This window comes from Salmo trutta, chromosome 20 (assembly GCF_901001165.1).
Source record: "Salmo trutta chromosome 20, fSalTru1.1, whole genome shotgun sequence".
NCBI classification, from domain to species: Eukaryota; Metazoa; Chordata; class Actinopteri; order Salmoniformes; family Salmonidae; genus Salmo; species Salmo trutta.
Window position 1 is genome coordinate 13,723,642 of NC_042976.1, and position 22,112 is coordinate 13,745,753.

General features: G+C 42.8%; 2 protein-coding genes and 1 non-coding gene across 5 annotated transcripts; 2 read left to right on the plus strand and 1 right to left on the minus strand.

Moving 5' to 3' along the window:
• Positions 1–48: 48 nt before the first annotated feature.
• On the minus strand, positions 49–13,845 carry LOC115155582 (MOB-like protein phocein). Of its 3 annotated transcripts, XM_029702312.1 has the most exons (8): positions 13,702–13,845; positions 11,536–11,691; positions 2,791–2,853; positions 2,385–2,485; positions 2,161–2,290; positions 1,767–1,846; positions 1,575–1,686; positions 49–943 (listed from the first exon to the last, which is right to left on the minus strand). In XM_029702312.1, the coding sequence occupies exons 1-8, from the start codon at positions 13,702–13,704 to the stop codon at positions 812–814; spliced, it is 777 nt and encodes a 258-aa protein (XP_029558172.1). In that variant the 5' UTR covers positions 13,705–13,845; the 3' UTR covers positions 49–811. The 3 variants fall into 3 exon arrangements, with proteins under 3 accessions (XP_029558172.1, XP_029558169.1, XP_029558170.1); XM_029702309.1 differs by lacking the exons at positions 11,536–11,691; positions 13,702–13,845 and adding an exon at positions 6,075–6,181; XM_029702310.1 differs by lacking the exons at positions 49–943; positions 1,575–1,686; positions 1,767–1,846; ... (1 more) ...; positions 2,385–2,485; positions 2,791–2,853 and adding exons at positions 10,688–10,866; positions 11,025–11,114.
• Positions 13,846–14,285: 440 nt separating this feature from the next.
• LOC115155579 (60 kDa heat shock protein, mitochondrial-like) lies at positions 14,286–21,544 on the plus strand. The gene is made up of 10 exons (XM_029702306.1): positions 14,286–14,442; positions 16,103–16,278; positions 16,518–16,853; positions 17,051–17,240; positions 17,428–17,596; positions 18,026–18,125; positions 18,608–18,853; positions 19,393–19,567; positions 19,719–19,897; positions 20,228–21,544. The coding sequence occupies exons 2-10, from the start codon at positions 16,105–16,107 to the stop codon at positions 20,390–20,392; spliced, it is 1,734 nt and encodes a 577-aa protein (XP_029558166.1). The 5' UTR covers positions 14,286–14,442; positions 16,103–16,104; the 3' UTR covers positions 20,393–21,544.
• LOC115156387 (small nucleolar RNA SNORA63) lies at positions 18,259–18,385 on the plus strand. Its single transcript, XR_003868228.1, has one exon. It is a non-coding gene; the product is annotated as a small nucleolar RNA SNORA63 (small nucleolar RNA).
• Positions 21,545–22,112: the final 568 nt, after the last annotated feature.

A 22,112-nucleotide genomic window follows, 5' to 3' on the forward strand; every position in this document is an offset into this window, starting at 1 on the left:
TAACAGATGGGGCCAAATTATACATAAAGGGATTTTTTGGGGGTCAACAACAGGGTAATAGTCTTTTTATTAAGACAAATGTTGACAGTAAAATGTATTTTAAAGGAAAATAAAAAGTGGGTCGGATAGACAAGACTCCTCCCACAAAATAACTTAATGATGAGGAGGAAGGAGGTTTGCAAACAGAGCAACACAAGCATAGAAGGCTTCTGAACCACAAATGGACCCCTAGCCTCTAAACCTTAGGTACACCTGTAAACTAGAGAAGATTGGATACAGAGAAGCATTATGGTCATAGCTTCATCTTGCCTCCAAATGGGTTTCCTGGAAATTCTGCATATTCTTCCACCTATCCAAGCCTCAGATCTACAGGAGTGGCAAGGAGTCTATTTGGAATTCAGTGAGAGAACAAAAGCAACGGGGAGAAAGCAAAGCACCAGCAAACACATGATAGTGGGGGGGGGGGGGACAGCAGGGGTTATGTACAGGGAGCCCATAAGGGTGTGCCTTTGTCATCAACACATTATAGTTAAATGTAGGTTTTGTAAATCCAGCTGCTCAAAAGGTTAAAGCAACATTTCCCACAGAGTAGTGAGACTGGCTAGTGTGTAGCTGCATCAGACCTGGGTTCAAATACTATCCGAAATCTCTTCAAATACTTTGTTTGCTTTAGCCTGCCTGGAGTACCAGGTGGGTGGGGTTTGCCTTGTGGGACTCTCATTGGTTTCATTGCAACAGGCAAGCTCAATCAAGCAGTATTTGAATACTAGTATTTGAACTCACGTCTGGTCTCCTGTGTGCAGCTCTCCTCTCAGGCCTCGCTCTCCCCGGCTGAGGTGTTCTGGACCTCCTCCTCCAGGATAGGAACGATCAGGTTGTCCTTGGACATCAGGTTGTACTTCATCACGAAGCGCGTGAACCGATGGCACAGAAAGGTCTCGTTCTACAGGGAAGGAAAGAGGATGAGAGTTGGGCCCTGTCCAGAAACAGCACCCCTAAACAAGAGGATGAGGTCTGATGCACTAGTTTAGAGGCTGACTGACCATTTACTATAAAGCCATACTGTCACAGCCGTGATTTGTCATGAAGTAAATCATGTCTGGAACGCAGCTAATCAGCATCAGAACTAACTGTTGTATGTAGAGCCATAGCTTTGGTCTGCTTGGAGTCATCACATGGGTGAACTCCACAGGGCATGAGTTCAGTAGACCATGAAGTGGCCATTATGGATATGCACAGGTCCCAGACTCTATTCAGCTCTAGTAGACAGTATCAGTCCAGTGTTTCCCTATTGTCTAGGTCTGTAGTGCCACCTGTTGGCTTAACATGGGACTACTACAAGATGGAATATGTTCATAGCTGGTTGGCCACATATGGAGAATAAAGGAGTTGGTAATCACTCATTTCCTGCTCAATCGGTTGCACATGTGGTGTGGATAAATGCATTATATGTTCTAATTCAAACAAGTAATGAATGTCCCAATGAAGCTTTACTGTCATTTTCAATTGGTATGAAGAGCCCAAATCATACTTCACTGCCAAGTCTATTTGGGAAGTGTGAACCTTTAACTTACCTCATACTTGTCAAATATCTGGCGATGGTGGAAGTAAGCATGGGAGAATATCCTATAGATCCGGCGACACACAGAACCCAGCTTGGCCACTGAGGACTCCTTGATGCTCACACTGGGGAGGGGAGATTGAAAGTGTATGAGTGGGGAACCAAAGCACTCCTTTACATAGAGTGTGTGTGTGTGAGTGCTCACCGGCTGGGGAAATACTTGTTGCTGTTGAGAAGGCAGGCAGCTCCGTCCAGCGTGTGCCTGGTGTAGTCAATGGCAGGGCACTGTGGACTCAAGCACAGGCAATGTACATGCATCCTAAATACAGAATAGTGCATTGCAGGCTGAGCTGAAAAATGTAATCCTGAGTGAAATGAATCAAATCAAATGTATTTTATAAAGCTCTTTTCACATCAGCAGTTGTCCTAAAGTGCTTATACAGAAACCCCAAAGAGCAAGCAATGCAGATGCAGAAGCACAATGGGTAGGAAAAACTCCCTAGAAAGGCTCCTCTCTAGGAAGAAACCAGGCTCTGAGGGGTGGAGATTATAAGAGTACATGGACAATCGTTCTTCATTCTGATTTTAGTAACACTCACCTCTTTGGGGGTCTTGTGTGCAGCACACAGGAATATCCACTGTTCTGTGGCTGTCATCTGCGTGCAGGTGTCTGGGTGGCACTCGCTCTGCAGTTTCACAGCGAGTCCATTCAGCTCCAGACAAAATTGCCTGTATCAGATGGGAGAAAGGTAGACACAGATTGAGTCAACACACCCACATGGAGTAAGGTTTTTGATCTCAGTGTGTCGTGCAGCTACTGTACCTGAGGTGCTCGTACTTCCACACCCCTTCGTCCTGTCCCTCTGGTGGCTCTAGGATCTTATCGATACCGGAGCAGTCTGACCGGATGTTCTGCTGAATGTACTGAACAAGGGACAGGGGAAGTGCCTAGGTTAGTGATCAAAACATCTTGCCATCATCCTCCTAGCTAGTTAAAAGAAATAGGTTCTGACATGGGTGACAATGATCACAAGTCAACCATTAATAGATAAGATGCTTTGTAGGTTTATAGGGAAGCAGGCAGCCATCTTAAAATAAGGCACACCATGTCAGCGTCAGGCTTGGCACTTGACAGCTACGAACAGCATTCTGCAATTATGACACTTAGGGCTAATTTGAAGCTCAAAATGGACTCCACAGTCACGCCCCACTAGCTAACTCAACCACACCTGTTGTACAGCCAGCGTGCTGTCCATCTCTTCAAAGGATTCATCTGGCCAGTTGTAGAAATCCTGCAGTGAGAGAGTGAGCGATAATCATATTCAGTGCATGTGTGGCTATGGCTCAAAGGGCAAAATAGTTTCACCTCTCAGCCATTCATATTTCATCTTACTAGACAGATGGTCTCTTCACAGTACCCAAGTCCAGAACAGACTCTGGGAAATGCACAATACTGCATAGAGCGATAACTACATGGAACTTTTCCACATCAAGTAACTCAAGCGTGCAGTAAAATCAGATGTAAAAAAACAGATAAAACAACACCTCACGGCACAATGCGGACTATGAAGAGACACACACACACACACACACACACACACACACACACACACAGTAATAATAATTTTATATCAGTGGAGGGGGAATTTCATTTTTTTTGTGATTTTTTTTTGATAAAACGATGCTAAATAGTTAGCAAGAAAGGCATTTCACTGTACTTGTGCATGTGACATTAAAAAACTTGAAATGTATATATTCACGTCACCAAATCATTTATTAAAACACTGTTTTGCTACGAAGGTCTACAGTATCCTCAACAGCACTCTGTAGGTTAGCACCATGGTGTAGCTGGAGGATATTGGGAATTTTCCAGTACATATATGCATATTATACATCTCAGAGTAGTAAGCAGAATCAACACAAGCCATATGTATCTGGGCCATTAGACGTGCACTCTGAAGCCATTAATCAATAGATCATTAGGTTAAGGGAAGGTATATGTGTCTGGGTCATAAGGCTAAGGGAAACCAATAATCAATAGGTCATTAGGATAAGGGAAGCCTTTAACCAGTCCCGTGAGGTTCATTAGATGTGCATTAGGAGCATAGGTGTGTTTTACTAAAATCACCATTAGACATGCACCTGCATTAGGAGTATGCGTGTCTGTTTCTTTTTGTATCATTGCTATGGTTACACCACCAATAGAATCTATGCCCTAAGGTCTGTGCCAACAAGAAAATGGAAACCAAGCTGAAATAAGTTCAAGGCAAAAAGATAATGGTGGCTAAATGCCCAAGGGGATGAATCATTAACATAAAGAGGAGTGACTGTGTGTAACGTAAGGATGAAAACTGTATAAAAAGTGTGTGCCGAGGCTGGAAAGACAGTTGCTTCATGAACCAGCTCGGCTTTTGTTACTTTGTAATAAAGTCTATTTGAACTCACAAGCTCCAGTATGTGGGAAATATTATTGACTGAATATTTCCACGACAAGTACAGCTAGTTTCTGTCCTCCTCTGGGTACATTTACTTCAATACAAAACCTAGGAGGCTCATGGTTCTCACCCTCTTCCGGAGGACGTCCTCCAACCTATCAGAGCTCTTGCAACATGAACTGACATGTTGTCCACTCAATCAAAGGATCTGAGAATGAATCTAGTACTGAAAGCATAAGCTAGTTAGCTAGCACTGCAGTGCATAAAATGTGGTGAGTAGTTGTGACTCAAAGAGAGAAAGACAATAGTTGAAGTTTTGAACAAATTAATTCCTTCAAAAATGGAGGAGCAAGAGAGAGAGAGAGCTAGCTATATTTCTGTTGTATTTTTTGCACTTTCTTAGCTAGTGAATGCAGCTAGCTAGTTTAGCCTACTCAAACAGAGAGGGCTGCTATGCTAGCTGGCTATCCAAAACTGGAACTCTAAGTCAAAGTAAGCTTTTGGTTTATGAATTGACAACAGGGCCTGCCAGTGTAACTGCTAAACTGCCTGCTGACTGTACACTGTACTGCACAATTGTAGCGGATTTACTAACGTGTTAGTTGTAGTAGTTTTGTTGACTATGACATTAGCTAATATGGTGACAACGATGTAGGCTGTGTGTAGCAGTTAGCGATTATGATATGAAGGTTTGGAAAGGTTTTTCACCTGGTCACAGACAGCTGATATGTTGTGCACTGAAGTCTACAAGCGAAGGGAAAATGCGAGAGGAAGAGAGCACATAGATGCGAGAAGGAATACAACTAGAAAAGTGATCATGCTGTTTGTATGTGGCTGCTATGAATGTTAACTGTGTTCGCGTGTGTTCAGGGGTGTATTTATTCTGCCGATTCTGTTGAAAAACGTTTCTTAAACGGAAGCAAACAGAACGGGGATAAATATACCTGAATTTGTCCAATAGAATCTCTTGTTTGCACTAATGACTACACCCTAGATCATCTAGATGCAGGCAAGAGTGTGCAAGGCGGTATTAAATGTGTCACTGTCACCTTGATTACTCAAATTTCTCTCTTGACCTGTGCACCTGTTGTAAACTTTCATTCGTAGTCTAGATTGTAGAAACATGATGATGGGTAATAGAGAAAATTGAAGTATAATGTGTAGTAACCTAGCTAAACCTATCAATGTTACATTGAGCTGGGTGAATGGAATATGAACGACAGTCATCCAATATGTTGTAATATAAATAAGGCCATGCTCATTAAAAAAAAATCGTCCCTCATCTTAAACGACACTGACCGCCACTGTTGTATATTATATATTTGCATAATAAAGTAATAATTTATTGCATGATATATTGTTCTATTTATGATGTAGGCTGTTGCGTTTTGTTGTGATGTAGCTATTGTTTTAATCCTGTTTGGACCCCAGGAAGAGTAGTAATGGGGATCCTAATAAATACAGAATATACAGTATTTAGCTAACTACATTAGTTACTGGTTAACTAGCTAACTACACTGGGGACACGTATAAGGATAATTACACAAATAATTACCGTTACTTGGCTTGATAGCTAGTTGATGGAAAATAATATAACGTTAGTCAGCTAGCTAAAGTACAGTAGCTGAAGACTACAGCTCATGAACAGTTAGCCATGTCAAAATAGCTCGCTAACAGTTACAAACGGTAGCTAGATACTGTAGCTAGCTATAATGTCAACAATTACAGCTGTTAGCTAACTTAGATATCTAGCTAACTTAAACTAGGTTAGCTACTAGTTCGCTAGCTATCAAAAGTAAAGTGGTTTTCAGATGGTGTTCATATTTCATTGTTTTAAAAAGTCTAACTACCTAGCAAGTCTCAAATTCTCTGTGGTAGTTTTTAGTTAGCCTAGTTAGCGTTAGCTAACGCTACCCAGTTGCAAGCCCGACTTCCTATTTTCCGGAAAGAGCTAACCGTACAGAGAAACGACTCAAAACCCCAAAATCTGAATGAAATTCACTATTCCTGCAAGACCACCGTGGTCACCGTTGATCTCTTTACCATATACAATCGTATTCCGATGTGTGGAAACATACCTTCGCCTTGGTTCCAGGCCGATTCCTCCTCAGAACTGCAGTACCCTCCGCCATGACCATCTCGACAGAATGCCCGGATGCAAATGATGCACACATTTACTGACGTGTGTGTGTGACGGATTCCCTGTAGCAGGAGCGCGGACAGGAAGTTGCAAGACTACCAAGCAGTGGACCATTCCTCAAGTGGTGGAAGAAATACCCAATTGTCATGCTTGAGTAAAAGTAAAGATACCTTTAATAATAGAAAATGACTCAAGTAAAAGTGAAATTCACCCGTTAAAATTACAACTTGAGTAAAAGTCTAAACGTATTTGTTTTTAAATATACTTAAGTATCAAAAGTAAAAGTATAAATCATTTAAAATTCATATAAAACAAACCAGACGGCACTATTTCTTACGTTAACATTTTACGGATAGCCAGATGCACACTCCAGATTGCAATTACAAGTCGAAGGGAAATGGGAGTCCCTGGAGAAGACGGGAACGAGATGGTTGGTTAGTAGTGCAGTATTATCAGGAGGAGGAGGAATATGGAGAGAAGGTCAAAGAGAGAGGGAAGAAGAGGGTGAGCTTGAGTCGGATAAGAATGGTGGAAAAAAGGGAGATGGTTTGATAAAGAAGAATGGAAGAAAGTGTAAGCAGAGGGAGATGAAAACAGGAGGAGAATTGGAAGTGAATTGAGGGTGAAGTTATCGGAGACCGAGGTATGCACGGAGGGTCACGATAAAGATGAGTCTGACGGGAGTGAAGTTTATGGAAAAAGTGGACTCTTGCATTTTGGCTGATCCATTTGTGATTTCGCGGTGGGTGAAAGAGTTGGGTAATGTGGAATCGGTGAAGGTAACCAGAAGTGGTCTAGTGATAATTGTTTGTGTTGGTCAGAGGGAGAAGGCGCTCGGAGTAAAAGAAATAGGGGCAAGAAAAGTTGTTTTGCTCTCAAGAAAAGGGCGCCAATGAAACTGGGGTTGCAGTAAATATAAAAGTTGATCAGCTGAAGGGAAATTCCCGGTGTATGTGATGCTCGTCGTTTGATGCGACGCATAACGGGTGGGGAAACAGAAGAGTCATTGTCTGTTCTTTTGAGTTTTGAAGTCGAGTTTTTGCCCGACAAAGTGAAGCTAGATATATAAGTTATCCTGTATGAGCGTATGTGCCGAATACATTACGATGTTACAGATGCCAAGCTTATGGGCATGTGGCAGCAGTGTATAGGAGGGAGGGTCCAAGGTGTGAGAAGTGTGCAGGAGGGCATGAGACAAAGGAATGTGTAGTATTGGGGAAAGTAGTGAAATGTGTTAATTGTAGGGGTGCCCATGGAGCTGGGGATCAGAAATGTCCTGTGCGGGAGGCAGGTTGAGGTTTCTAGGGTTAGAGTAGAGCATAAGTTGTCATATGTTGAGGCAGTGAAGAAAGTAGAGGAAGATGGGTTAAGGGTGAGAGTAGTAGAGATATACCTGTACAGAGGGATAGGCCAAAAAGTGATACAAGGTTCAACAACATTGGATTTTTAGCATTTATAGCAATGGTTATCAACTGTACGGCAGGGATGGAATGGAAATTGCAGAAAATTGAGGTTGTGGTGGCAGATGCAGAGAGGTATTTGGGTGTGTGAGACATCAAAAGAGTTACAGGGTGTGTTAAGTGGTGATGTCCCATCCTTTCAGGATGATGACATGAGGTAGGAATAAATACATTTAATTAGTGGAGTGGGGTGGTGTTAACTTTATTTTATATACTTTTTAAATTAATGAGTGTAGTGTTATGGTAGGGTATTTATTATTACATTTGATCTATCAAGCAAAGTGTAAGGGAGTTGTACTCCAGTCTAGTAGGTAATGCAACAAATTGGATGCCAACTGCCGTTAAACCTCATAGAAGAGGCACACTCCAACGCTCAGACACCATTTACAAAAGAAGCATGTGTTTAGTGAGTCCACCAGATCAGGGGGATGACCAGGGATGTTCTCTTGATAAGTGCATGAATTTGAATATTTTCATGTCCTGTTAAGCATTCAAAATGTAACGACTACTTTTGTGTGTCAAGGAAAAGGTATTGAGGTATTTAAAGTAAAAGTTGGCCAAAATATAAATCGTAAAGTACAGATACCTCAAATCGACTTAAGTACTTTACAGTATTTTTACGTAAGTACTTTAGACCACTGCATTCCTCCAGAGATATGTATTTTTTAACCTGGCATGTCAGTTAAGTACAAATTCTTATTTACAATGACAGCCTACCGGGTAACAGTGGGTTAACTGCCTTGTTCAGGGGCAGAACGACATTTTTACCTTGTCAGCTCGGGGATTCGATCCAGCAACCTTCTGGTTACTGGCCCAACGCTCTAACCACTAGGCTACCTGCCACCACTAACTCACTCGCAAACTTTTTTCCATATTTTGTTACGTTACAGCCTTAATCTACAATGGATTAAATACATGTTTTACTCAATCTGCAAACAATACCCCAACAAAGCAAAAACAGGTTTTGAAATTTTTGTACATTTATTAAAAATAAAAAACTGAAATTCCTTATTTACAGAAGTATTCAGACCCTTTGCTATGAGACTCGAAATTGAGCTCAGGTGAATCCTGTTTCCATTGATCATCCCTAATATGTTTTTACAAGTTGGAGTCCACCTGTGGTAAATTCAATTGATTGGACATGATTTGTAAAGGCACACACCTGTCTATATAAAAAGGTCCCACAGTTGACAGTGCATTTCAGGGCAAAAACCAAGCCAGGAGGTCGAAGGAATTGTCCGTAGAGCTCCGAGACAGGATTGTGTCGAGGCACAGATCTGGGGAAGCGTACCAAAAAAGTTCTGCAGCATTGAAGGTCCCCAATACCACAGTGACCTCCATCATTCTTAAATGGAAGAACTGTGGAACCACCAAATCAAATCTAATTTTATTTGTCACGTGCCGAATACAACAGGTACAATACATCTCACCTTACAGTGAAATGCTTACTTACGAGCCATTAACAATGCAGTTAAGAAAATCCCTGAAAAAGTAAGAGATAAGAATAACCGAGCAGTTGCCATACCAGGCAGTGATGTAACCCCTCAGGATGTTCTCGATGGTGCAGCTATAGAACCTTTTGAGGATCTGAGGACCCATGCCAAATCTTTTCAGTCTCCTGAGGGGGAATAGGTTTTGCTGTGCCCTCTTCACAACTGTCTTGGTGTGCTTGGACCATGTTAGTTTGTTGATGACGCCAAGGAACTTGAAGCTCTCAAACTGCTCCACTACAGCCCCGTCGATTAGAATGGGGGCGTGCCAAGTCTTGGTTGGAATGGACTCCAACTAAGACTCTTCCTGGAGCTGGCCGCCCAGCCAAACTGAGCAATCAGGGGAGAAGGGCCTTGGTCAGGGAGGTAATCAAGAACCCGATGGTCACTCTGACAGAGCTCCTTTGTGGAGATGGGAGAAACTTCCAGAAGGACAACCTTCTCTGCAGCACTCCACCAAACAGGACTTCATGGTAGAGTGGCCAGACAGAAGCCACATGACAGCCCGCTTGGAGTTTGCCATAAGGTACCTAAAGGACTCGGACCATGAGAAACAATGTTCTCTGGTCTGATGAAATCAAGATTGAATGCCGAGCGTCACGCCTGGAGGAAACCTGGCACCATCCCTACGGTGAAGCATGGTGGTGGAAACATGCTGTGGGGATGTTTTTCCAGAGGTAGGGACTGGGAGATTAGTCACAATCGAGGGAAAGATGAACATAGCAAAGTACAGAGACCCTTGATGAAAACCTGCTCCAAAGCGCTCAGGACCTTAGACTGGGGCGAAGGTTCACCTTCAAACAGGACAAGGACCCTAAGCATACATCCAAGAACACAGGAGTGGTTTTGGAACAAGTCTCTGCATGTCCTTGAGTGGCCCAGCCAGAGCCCGGACTTGAATCAGATTGAACATCTCTGGAGACCTGAAAATAACTGTGCAGCGATGTTCCCCATCCAACCTGACAGAGCTTGAGAAGATCTGCAGAGAAGAATGGGAATAACTCCAAATACAGGTGTGAAAAGCTTTTATCGTCATACCCAAGACTGTAATCACTGCCAACGGTGCATCAACAAAGTACTGAGTAAAGGGTCTGAATACTTGAATGTAATAGTTTCATAAATTTGTTCAAATTTCTAAAAACATGAGTTTACTTTGTCATTGTGGGGTATTGTGTGTAGATAGTTTTTTCCTAATCCATTTTTTACTCAAAGTAATCGATTTCAGAATAAGGCTAACGCAACAATGTGGGAAAAGTCCAGGGATCTGAATACTTTCCGAAGCTGCTGTATATAGAATATTTATCTGCAGTAAAACAAAAGTACAGTTGCCCATCCCTGATTTGAAGGAAATCTTTAATTTCATGGAACAAGTGTATTGCAGGAGTGGAAGGACTTTCCCGTTTACCAAAACCAGTTGCTAATCAACTGGTGCTTCAACAAAATCTTATGCCGATCTGATTTTTGTGGAAAGTTAATATGCATATTCAACTTGTTATAGCTGTCAAACTCACTCCTCAGCCTGAAGAGTCCCCACTTGCACATATAAAATCCTCTCTTCATAGAATATCTGCTTGGCAGGTGTATGAAAGAGGCAACCCATCTAGATTCAATAGTTAACTTTATTATTGTAACAAAACATGATCAGAATTATTTACAATTGAATAACATAAGAAACAAAAAAAAGAGGCAACCTATATTAGGATGAATGGAGGTTTTACAGCAAAAAGGACTATTCTACATATTTGCCAAGGATGTCAGCATCACGGAACAGGAAGTATTCCTGAAAGACAAATGTAGAAATTGAAAAGACAATTAGAAGAATCAATTGCTTTTACTGTGGTCATAATTATTTATATTCTAATGAACATGTAGATTACTCCCACAATTAATATTAGATAAGTATGATTTTTATTACATAGATAATATTTTTAGACATGCCTTGTCTTCCAGGTTAACTTTAGTTCCTCCGTACTCTGGCAGAAGGACTTTCTCTCCAATTTTGACACTCATGGGTGTCAGATATCCTTTCTGAATGATATCAGTAGACAACACAGTTAGACACAACCATAGAGAATGATAGAAGCCTCTAGTTGCCAAAAGCCATTTTAGCATGGACAGCACCATTGAGGGCTTGCATCATTTTAAAGTAGTCAACTGGGTGGGGTTTCCTATGATTAGTAGCCCCAATGGCACTGCCCATGCTGTCAGATGCTATAATGGCACAGATAAATATGCATCCTCTATCTCTATGGCCACAAACCAGAGCAGCAAGCTCTCACATCAAAATATTACTATATTGTATCAATGTGGTCCCTGAAGATATACACTTCTAATCTCCTGGCATTGAAATCTGATCAACTGCACACCAAACAGACAAGCCAGTTAGTTCGACAGCACAGCTATAAGCTATTGTTTAGCCGGAGAGAGTGAAACAGGAGCAGTAAGTTACCTGGTTGGTGGAGCCTGGTCCCACTGCCACCACTGTGGCCTGCAGCACCTTGCCCTGGGCCTTCTCTGGCAGCATAATGCCCCCCTTCGACATAGTCTCTGCAGCCAGACGCTCCACCAGCACCCGGTCAAACATGGGAAGGAATTTCCTGAAAGCCTACAAGATGAAGGGGAAGTATTTTATTTCATTTGACAGAGAATGTACAAACAAAACATTGCAATCTAACTTGAAAAAACAACAACAACAAAAACATTGCAAATGATTTTAGCTACATAGCACAGAGTTTAAGAGTTTTGGACTCTTCTAGTGAGTGCTTGGCATTCAATGGTCATACCCTCAAATAGCCACTAGGTAGAGCCTGAGATCCGTTGTGTGAACTGGTAAAGGCGTGAGTAACAAAAGCAGGAGGGGCCCCCCACTGCGGCCCCTTAAATAACCAAAAGTTGTAGCCATCTGCCAACATCCACTGAAATTAAGGACATTTTGGTGGAATATGTACATTAAAACCTTTGGCATCTTCCCAGAGTTCTTGGTTTGGTCAATTTACCAACTAGGTATTTATAACTCTCCTATACAGACCTCTGTAACGGCAACAGGAAATCAGAGGGTTCATTACATTAGAATGGGGGAGGAATATCCATAGGGATGGACCTTGATAACTAGCAGTGTCCATGCAATTTGCCAAGTAGAGCCTGCCAAAGGCAACAGAAACCCTTTGTATTCACTAATGAAAGGCATAAAGAAAGAAATTGTTTGATATCTGATGCAGGACGATCTTCAAGCTTAAACTAAGACTACTGAAAGTAGTGTGGGTTCTCTCTGTGGTCAGCACAATGCAAGGTGTCAAAACGGAGAAGATTTGCAAAACCAGCTGCCAGCAAATTTATCTTTGACCTTGAGTGAAGGGCATCTCTGAAACAGGGGAGACAGAGGAGGTGGAGGCTGAACAGTGGTTTTCAAGGCTGTTGACTCTATAGGGGGGCCAGTGGGGGATATGTTGGGGGGGGGGGGTGCACTGTCAATGTTCCAAACCATGATCTCAGTGAAGGACAGAACCCTGACCCACAGATAATCATGTCTGGAATGTTGGAGCAAATTCCAGAACAAGTCAGCAAGACCCCCCCCGCATGGCAGCCAAGGTTTTGTGGGGTCTAGATAGTGGTCTCAAGGACCCAGACCTCCAGAGAAAACATTCAAGGTCTGTTCTTCAGTAACTGATTTGTCTGATGCTTCAGATCCCTCAGTCTATCATATTTAGGATAATGGACAGTATTCCAACGTGGAATTGTGTTGCATACTAAAGTTAAGTTATTGTAGTATATAGGCTAGTATGAAATGTTTAAACAAGCAGCAAGTGTGGGAAGTTAATAATCAAATGAAAATGGTCAGTGCTATCCTGGACTTCCCTACTCTAAACCCTCCCTAACCTCCCAAGGACCCTGGATAGCACGGACCAAATTAAAATGCTCTGACGCAGTTGCACATGGGATCACGACGTCTGAAGCAACGTAAGCCAGAAGTGGTTGATAAGGAGCCGGTATTATATTGTGTCGTTGTGCAAGGACACGACAATGAACTATAAAAAACAGAATCCGTCAATTAGAGAATGTAAAATATGATTATATATTTTTTTTTAAACAGATGGCTAACGTTATGTGCACAAAGGATCATCCACACAGCATGCGGCCTCAAATTAGTTTAGGCAAAATATGGTTCACGTCACGTGTCATCACTTCATTCATTCTAAATACAACGCTAGCAATACCAACTTCAGATGTATATTTTCACCAATAACCAACGATTGGAGATTGAATGTTTCAAGTGGTGTCTGTTAACTGTTAACGATCTGCTTTGGCACAGTCATGCATGGCAGCTCGCTTGACATTGTCTTAAGTACTCTGCGCAGTGTGAACCTGCCAAACTCATCTCACCCTGTATTCTTGCAGTGGTGCTAGCAAACTCGATTATTTGTGCGAACACTGAAAATGGCATCATCTGTCTGACCTTGTCTGTGAGAAAACAAAGCATAATTAGCAAGCTAGCTAGTTTGCTAACGTTATGAAACTCGTTATGCTAGCTAGCAAGCAAGTCTGTTTGTGGCAGAACGTTAAGTATCCTAAATTATATCTTAGCTATGTGACATTGTTTTGAGAAAGAATATCTTACCATCTTTAAGTGATAGTCGTTGAAACCTTGTGATGTTGAGCCCCGATTTCTTCTTGAGTGTGGATCTAACAAGCTAAAGTGGAAACACCACGTGAGGAAATATCTAGAAATGGGACGCGCATGCGTGTCTTCAAATGTCCTTCCTTCACGGTTCCTGGACAGTTTCCGTTCCAGAATATTCCATAACCTCTATCGAACGCAAAAAAAGCACGTCAAAACACATGCAAACATAAAATTAACACACTTGTGCAGGGGGGACTCGTCAGGACAGTTATGATGAAATTATAACTAATGCTTCATGAGTTTTTATGTGATTGCAATTCGCAGCAATGTTGCACAATGTGCCAACTTTGACCCCTCTTTTTTTTCTCCAATAGCACATTCTGGAATCTGGGTGCCCAGGAACGAGCATTACAGTGACAAGTTAATTTTTTTACACGATAAACTCACCAAATAAAGGCATTTACCTTATGCATGTACATAGATAGACCATTAATTTTAAATACAATACATATGATACAAAATTTCACTCAATTTCAGCAAAAATAATGTATATTTCCCCTATGCATGTTTTGGGGCGGACCAGTAAATTACCCGGATGAAAAAAAGCCATGTGCAGTGCTGTCTCTGAAGTTCTATTGCGCCACACCTCTGCTCGTTCTTCTCATCTCTATAAACGTTAATCATTCAGTTTCCTTCAGACGACCAAATCGTGTCACCCTAAAATCTTTCAAACGACAAGTAAGTACTATTATGTCTTTATAAATATTTGTAGCGCATCAATCTAAACGGCATAATGAACTGTCTCAAACGTCATGCTTTTGCGAGCATCGTTAGTATTTTCAAGCCTCCAGCAAGGACAGTCATATAAGTAGCCATGCTCGTTTGGAATGGTAACTTACATCCTAATGTCCCTGAATATCAAGACACTGGTAATTATGGCATCGCTACTTGCCTGTTTCTCCAGTATTTTCCGTAAGTCTATCAATTTGGTAAGTTGAATTGGTAGGTAGGTAGCTAGCTAACTAACATTACAGCTTTTGATGGTAGCTAGTTAACAATTAACATTAGCTATGCAATGATTTTCACGTTCATTTTGATGTTGTCATGTGCTCTGATCTTAATTCAGTAATGACAGCCTAATTGGTGAGGTTAACATTGACTCGTGCATATTATATACTAGCTACCCCTACAAGATATTTGGTCACCACCACAACTAGGCCTAATTCCAAAAGATTTCTAAACGTATAATTTTTCTCACTCATAGTTATACATACAGGCGTGAAAAATGAACGTAGTCCAAGTCTTGCCAACATTTTGTTTTTCTAAATGCCTATCCAAAATCAATTTGGGATATCTAGTTAATGGCTACCTCGGGCTGTTATCGGCTGTGATATAAATGTTGTTGTATGTAGCATTATTTGACAAATAATCCTTGTGCTGGACATTTTTACTACAATACAAGTACATGTTTAATTCATTCAGTAGTTCATTCATTGAGATAATGCATTTACTGCGCACGCTCCATACGCTGTGCGATTTTGACCTTGTGACGCATGACCCGAGCACACGTGGGGAGAATCAGGAAAAGACCGGTTCGAGACATTTCAGTAACGATGTAGCAAAGCTCTGCAAACGCCCCATCACAGAAATAAATCATTTACGATTCCCGAATGAACGTCTCAGATTAATTTGTAATCAGATGCACAATACTGTGCAATAGCGTGCCGGACATGGAATCGGGCTGCTAAAGTACCCTCCTTACGCTACTTGTTCTCAGGACCTTGAGAAATGTGCAGTATGTTGACCACAGCCCTGGATTTGGGTTATATAGACCAATAAGTTCTGCCAACGTGTAAGCTAATTTATGATAGCCTACTGTGACAGTTTATTCAGATTCCCTCCTTTTGACGTTTTCCTTTTTAGACCATCATGTTCTGCTAAGTAAGATTGATATTTCTTTGTCTTTCTGCAAGACTTCAAACACACATTTGCTTGTGGTCTTGCTCTGGGTTATGTCCTTTTTGTCCTTGAGATTTTCGGGGGTATTTCATCATGGTTATGCTGTCATTAATTTATTCATTCTTCCCTTACAACTCTTGCTGTTTCATGAAAGGCCAATAGGTTGTACTATATAGCTTGTTTTGTCACCTCCAGACATTGTCATTATGTGACATAAGGGCCAGGGGAGGGGGTAGAAGGAGTCTTGGGTATAATCCAGAAGGTTCATTTGTTACAGGGAAAACATGGACTCCTGTTTTGTTACTTTGAGATTTTGCCAACAATTTAAGTGTATATTAAAACAAGATAGCTGACATGTTAAAATAAAGTTTTTATTGGCTGCTCATTGGTAATGTGCAGTGTGGCCCCTATATAATTTTTCTCTATCTCCCCCCTCCAGAGATGCTGCGTCTACCCACGGTGATGAGACAGATGAGGCCGGTCTGCAGGGCCCTGGCCCCCCACCTCACCCGAGCCTACGCCAAGGATGTCAAGTTTGGAGCCGATGCTCGGGCCATGATGCTGAAGGGAGTGGATCTGCTGGCTGATGCTGTCGCCGTCACCATGGGTCCCAAGGTAGGAGGAGGGAGTTGCTATGACTATACCTTCTGCGGCGCCAAATAAATATATACAATTCTGTAAGATTTACATTTCACCCAGGGGTGGGATGTGTGCTATGTATAACCAATTCATTATTGTTCCACTTTTAATTTAATTTCCACCTGAAGAACCCTTACACCACGGTGTGTCTTCTTCGGGCAGGAACAACTGAACACAAGTGTTGTGAGCTGTTATCCTTTGCTGCATTCCTGCAGGGTCGCACAGTAATCATCGAGCAGAGCTGGGGCAGCCCCAAGGTGACCAAGGATGGTGTCACTGTAGCCAAGGCCATTGACCTGAAGTGCAAGTACCAGAACATCGGTGCCAAGCTGGTCCAGGACGTGGCCAACAACACAAACGAGGAAGCAGGAGATGGCACCACTACCGCCACCGTGCTGGCCAGAGCCATCGCCAAGGAGGGCTTTGACACCATTAGTAAAGGAGCTAACCCTGTGGAGATCCGCCGTGGCGTCATGCTGGCTGTGGAGACCGTCATTGCTGAACTGAAGAGGATGTCTAAGCCAGTCACCACACCTGAGGAGATTGCCCAGGTAACCAATTGTGTTAATATGGATTGATCAAATAAGTCAATATTCTTATTTACATTTAAGTCATTTAGCAGACGCTCTTATCCAATTCATATCTATTCAATTGATACAAATAATTATTTAATAGACAGATGCAATATTTATATTCTACTTTATATTTTGATGTTGAACTTTTCAATGCTCTGTGTTCTGTCTGCTAGGTAGCCACCATCTCTGCTAATGGAGACGTGGAGATCGGCACCATCATCTCCAACGCCATGAAAAAAGTGGGCCGCAAGGGAGTCATCACTGTCAAGGATGGCAAAACCCTGCATGATGAGCTTGAGATCATTGAGGGGCTGAAGTTCGACCGCGGATACATCTCCCCTTACTTCATCAACACAGCCAAAGGTAAGGTCTCCTCTCTGCCATGATCCCACCACGAAGCCCAGCTATTTTGGGGCTTTAAGATTAAAAGAAACTCCAGCACACTGGTGATCTTGATGCTCTACAGATTTAATGTATTTTTATGATCTTGATTCTCCACATTTGGCCATTTTGGAGCTTTTACATAACATCTCTCATCTCTGTCCCTCAGGCCAGAAGTGTGAGTTTCAGGATGCCTATGTGTTGCTGAGTGAGAAGAAGATCTCTACTGTCCAGAGCATCGTCCCTGCCCTGGAATTGGCCAACCAGCACCGCAAACCTCTGGTCATCGTGGCCGAGGACGTGGACGGAGAGGCTCTCAGCACCCTGGTTCTCAACAGGTCAGTTCCCTGTCCCTTTAGCACCCTGTCCCTCAGAGTAGCAGTTCTAATCTGGGATCAGTTTGGGCTTTTAGATCATAATTGTATGCACGGGGGGAATTGATCCTAGATGAGCAATCCTGCTCAGACACTTTGTGAATACAGGCCCTTGTCCTCAACAGATCAGTCCTTTATTTAACCAGTAAACACCCTGTTTTAAGGACCTTTCCCCTTCACATCAACACTGACTGAGCACCTGGGACAATGGGACACAACCAGCTCACATGGCTGCACTACTAATATAAAGCTGTAGACAGTTTTGCTATTCCTGCCCTCTTTATGTGTGTAGATGCTGGGTGATGTCAGTTTGGGTGTGTTAATTTAACCTCTACTTAGATGCTGGGTAGTGTCAGGTTTGATGTGTTATATTAACCTTTACTCTGTCTTTAGGCTGAAGGTGGGACTACAAGTGGTGGCAGTCAAGGCCCCAGGCTTTGGAGACAACAGGAAGGCCCAGCTGCACGACATGGCCGTCGCCACCGGGGGCACTGTAAGCACACTTTACACTAATCATCACCCAGGGCCTATACGGACATCAATCCATTTCTACTGTAAGAACACTTTACACTGTAACCTCCCCATACTTATATTAGGCAATCACTACTTGAGAAAAGGAATAGGAAAAGCAGGATAAGTTACAGTACAGCTTGTTCAGTGCTGTTGTCATTCCCCCTGCACACAGAAGCATGTCTTCTCCTATCCCTGTCTGTTAGCATCCCACAGCAGGCAGGGACGCTTGGTCTCAGACACGTCTGCACTGGCATGATTCACCAATCAATGACTGTTGCATAGTCTTGCTTATCCCATGGTTAAGGGTTTAACTCAGCACCCAATGGCCCTATTCTAATAATGCTGAAGTGCACCGTCTGTCCCCCTCTTAAAAGATGGACACCATTTTAAAATATTTTATCAGGGCCAATGATTACCTGTTCAAATCCTGCCCTTTACTGACATCCCTCCTCTCTTCCTTAGGTGTTTGGTGATGAGGCGGTGGGCATTGCCCTGGAGGACATCCAGGCCCATGACTTTGGCCAGGTGGGCGAGGTGTCAGTGACCAAGGACGACACCATGCTGCTGAAGGGGAAGGGAGACACGGCATCCATCGAGAAGAGGCAGGCTCAGATCGCTGAGCAGCTGGAGAACACCACCAGCGACTACGAGAAGGAGAAGCTCAACGAAAGGCTGGCCAAGCTGTCTGATGGAGTGGCTGTGCTCAAGGTCAGAGGAGAAGAGGTCGGGGGCTGTATGGAGGGGATTGAAGAGAGGGAGAGAGAGCTTAAGAGTGAAGCGGGATAGATGGCAGTATGATTTCATTACATTTGTTTAGTCCTTTTAATGTCCTTGAATATTGTCACATTTTAGTCCTGGCTATTGAAATAAGCCTAGAATATGCCCAATGGGCTGGTGATTCAAATAAAAAATAAAAAACGTATACTAAAAACTTCAAAATCAGTCAATCCGCCATCAACACAATGGAGAAATGTAATGATATATTGAAATAGCATGTGTGACGGAAGAAAAACTATTTGAGGCCTAGTGGCAAACAATAATGCATGCGGTCTGGGCAGATGAGATGTGGTGTGTATGCTTCTGTAAGTTGTTGTTCATATGTATAAGTTTGTATATGGAGCAAAAAAAAATTACGGTACGATGAGTTGACATTAGGAGATTCCTAATGTGAGACAGGATTTACATTTGAGTCGCTCTTGTATCCACCATGCATGAAAGATGGTCACCCACTGACTGTTCTGTTTCAGGTGGGAGGAACGAGTGATGTGGAGGTGAATGAGAAGAAGGACCGTGTGACCGACGCCCTGAATGCCACCAGGGCCGCTGTGGAGGAGGGCATCGTGCCCGGGGGTGGCTGTGCCCTGCTGCGCTCAATCCCTGCCCTGGATGCCCTCGTGCCCATCAATGCTGACCAGAAGATTGGTAAGTAGAGTTCCTGTTCTTAATCATTACCCAACATGCCAATAGGTTTTAATCTGGTCACATGGGAGTGGCGGGATATGTTCCATTTTCATTTCAAACCTTTGGACAGAAGTATTGTAGCTTAACTTGGTATATCGCTTCCTGTCTATAGGAATTGACATCATCAGACGAGCCCTGCGTGTGCCAGCCATGACAATTGCTAAGAACGCTGGTGTGGAGGGCTCTCTAGTGGTAGAAAAGATCCTTCAGGCCGCGGTGGAGATCGGCTACGATGCCATGGAAGGAGAGTACGTCAACATGGTAGAGAAGGGCATCATTGACCCCACCAAGGTATGGATGCTTTAGCTCTGCACTACGCTGTCATTTCGCTGTCATTCACCCAGCATGCCAAAAATATAATAAAGACAGGTTCATTTTATAGTGATGGAAAATGTACAGAAGTAATGTTGGCAAAGTTATATGAATTTTAATTCATACAAGATTGATTAGTTGCTGCAATAAGGTTTACTCACATTACGGTGTAGGCTTTCGCTAGAATGAAGTTTCATAGACAGAAAATGGCTGCTTGTGATATTACAGGTTCTCTGCTGAACTGCTCTTGCTCCCTCTCCTGGTGTATGTCTGTATTACAACAAGGACTGAGTCTGTCTCCCCCTACAGGTGGTGAGGACTGCACTAATGGATGCTGCAGGTGTTGCATCCCTTCTCTCCACTGCTGAGTGTGTGGTCACAGAGCTGCCCAAGGAGGAGAAGGAGGGTGGCGGCATGCCAGGAGGTATGGGAGGTATGGGCGGTATGGGAGGTATGGGCGGTGGCATGTTCTGAGGCCCACCTCAAAGCGCTGTAAAAACTTAATGGCAGCGTGGGGCTAGGGGGGAAATTGTCCCTCCAACGCCCAGACTTGCCCAAACTGACTGGCCGTGAGTTTTGTTGGAGCTGCAAATGGATGAACCACACTACTTCTGCTGATTGTCTCCCCTCCACCCTCTGGAAGACCAGACTAGCCTGTCCTCGCTCAGCCTCTCCGTCCCTCTACCCGACCAGCTTGTCCTCGCTCAGCCTCTCTCCATCCCTCTACCTCTGACTGAGGCTCTGAGACCCCAGTCTGCCCCGATGAATCCTCCCCCCCCCCCCCTTTAACTGAGGCTCTGAGACCCCCTCCATTTACCTCACAAACATGGCTGTCTCATCATCCATCAGCAACATGCAGAATATTCACTGTTTATGAAAGATGCTAACCAGTGCGAATAATGCAATGCTGGTATTGATAACAAATTGTAATTTCTATCAATTGGAAGTAATGAAGCCTGTAGCTTCCTGAAGTTAAAGACAAGGCCAATTTTAATAAATGGTTAAACACAGGATAGCTAGATAGAAGGGGGTTTGCTGGAGAAAGGAAACCTGGCCAGACATGCCACTCAATTTTTGTCGTAACTTGTTATTTTTAGCTTTGTCCTTTTTTATCAGTTTTGTCCTGTTTCACCCACGTAATGTTGGGAGGAACTGTAACCTTTTCAGTTGAGTTAATAAAAATGAAATAATTGCAGAGCATGAGCATTCCTTTATTTTGTCTGATTTCAATACTGAAATATTGTAGAACTTTGGAACCAAAAGATTCATATGAGAATTCTATAGGATGGCTATTGTGCATTAAGATTGCTAGAAAGACATTCAGCTGAGGTTGATTCTGTAGGTTGGTCAGACTAGTTACAGCAGTTTGGGCCAGTGACGGTCCAAGCCACAAGTTAATGTGAAACCCATTGATGTCCTCATGACTGGATTTGTACTTACTGCTCATTGCAGTTTAGCCTACATTTACTGTGTTCAATAGGTACTATAAACTACCGTGCATTCAAGTGTTGAGCTGTTCCCCCCCGTACATTATTTCTTTGCAAATAACCAACTGTGATCATTTGACATGTTTTGTACAATGTAGACATTTGTTTTTATTTAATAAAATCAAATGTTCTGAACAAAAACACTTCCCAGAATATCTGATCATTTCATAGTACAATGTCAGACATAGTGAACTGGAATTCTGGAAAACGCAATAGTTAACGTCACTTAGATAATCCACCCCAGAATGAAACTTCTATCAATTTGATCGTCTGTCAGGGCTCGCCAACCCTGTTCCTGGAGTACTACTGTCCTGTAGGTTCACTCTAACCCTAATCTAGCACACCTGATTGTAAGAATTAGCTTGTTGGTAACCTGAAACATTTGGACGTTTGGAGTGAAAATCTACAGGGTAGCTCTCTAGGAACAAGGTTGGAGAGCCCGAGTCTACGTTCTGAGCTCTCTTGGTAAATATATATATATACTGCTCAAAAAAATAAAGTGAACACTTAAACAACACAATGTAACTCCAAGTCAATCACACTTCTGTGAAATCAAACTGTCCACTTAGGAAGCAACACTGATTGACAAATTTCACATGCTGTTGTGCAAATGGAATAGACAACAGGTGGAAATTATAGGCAATTAGCAAGACACCCCCAATAAAGGAGTGGTTCTGCAGGTGGTAACCAGACCACTTCTCAGTTCC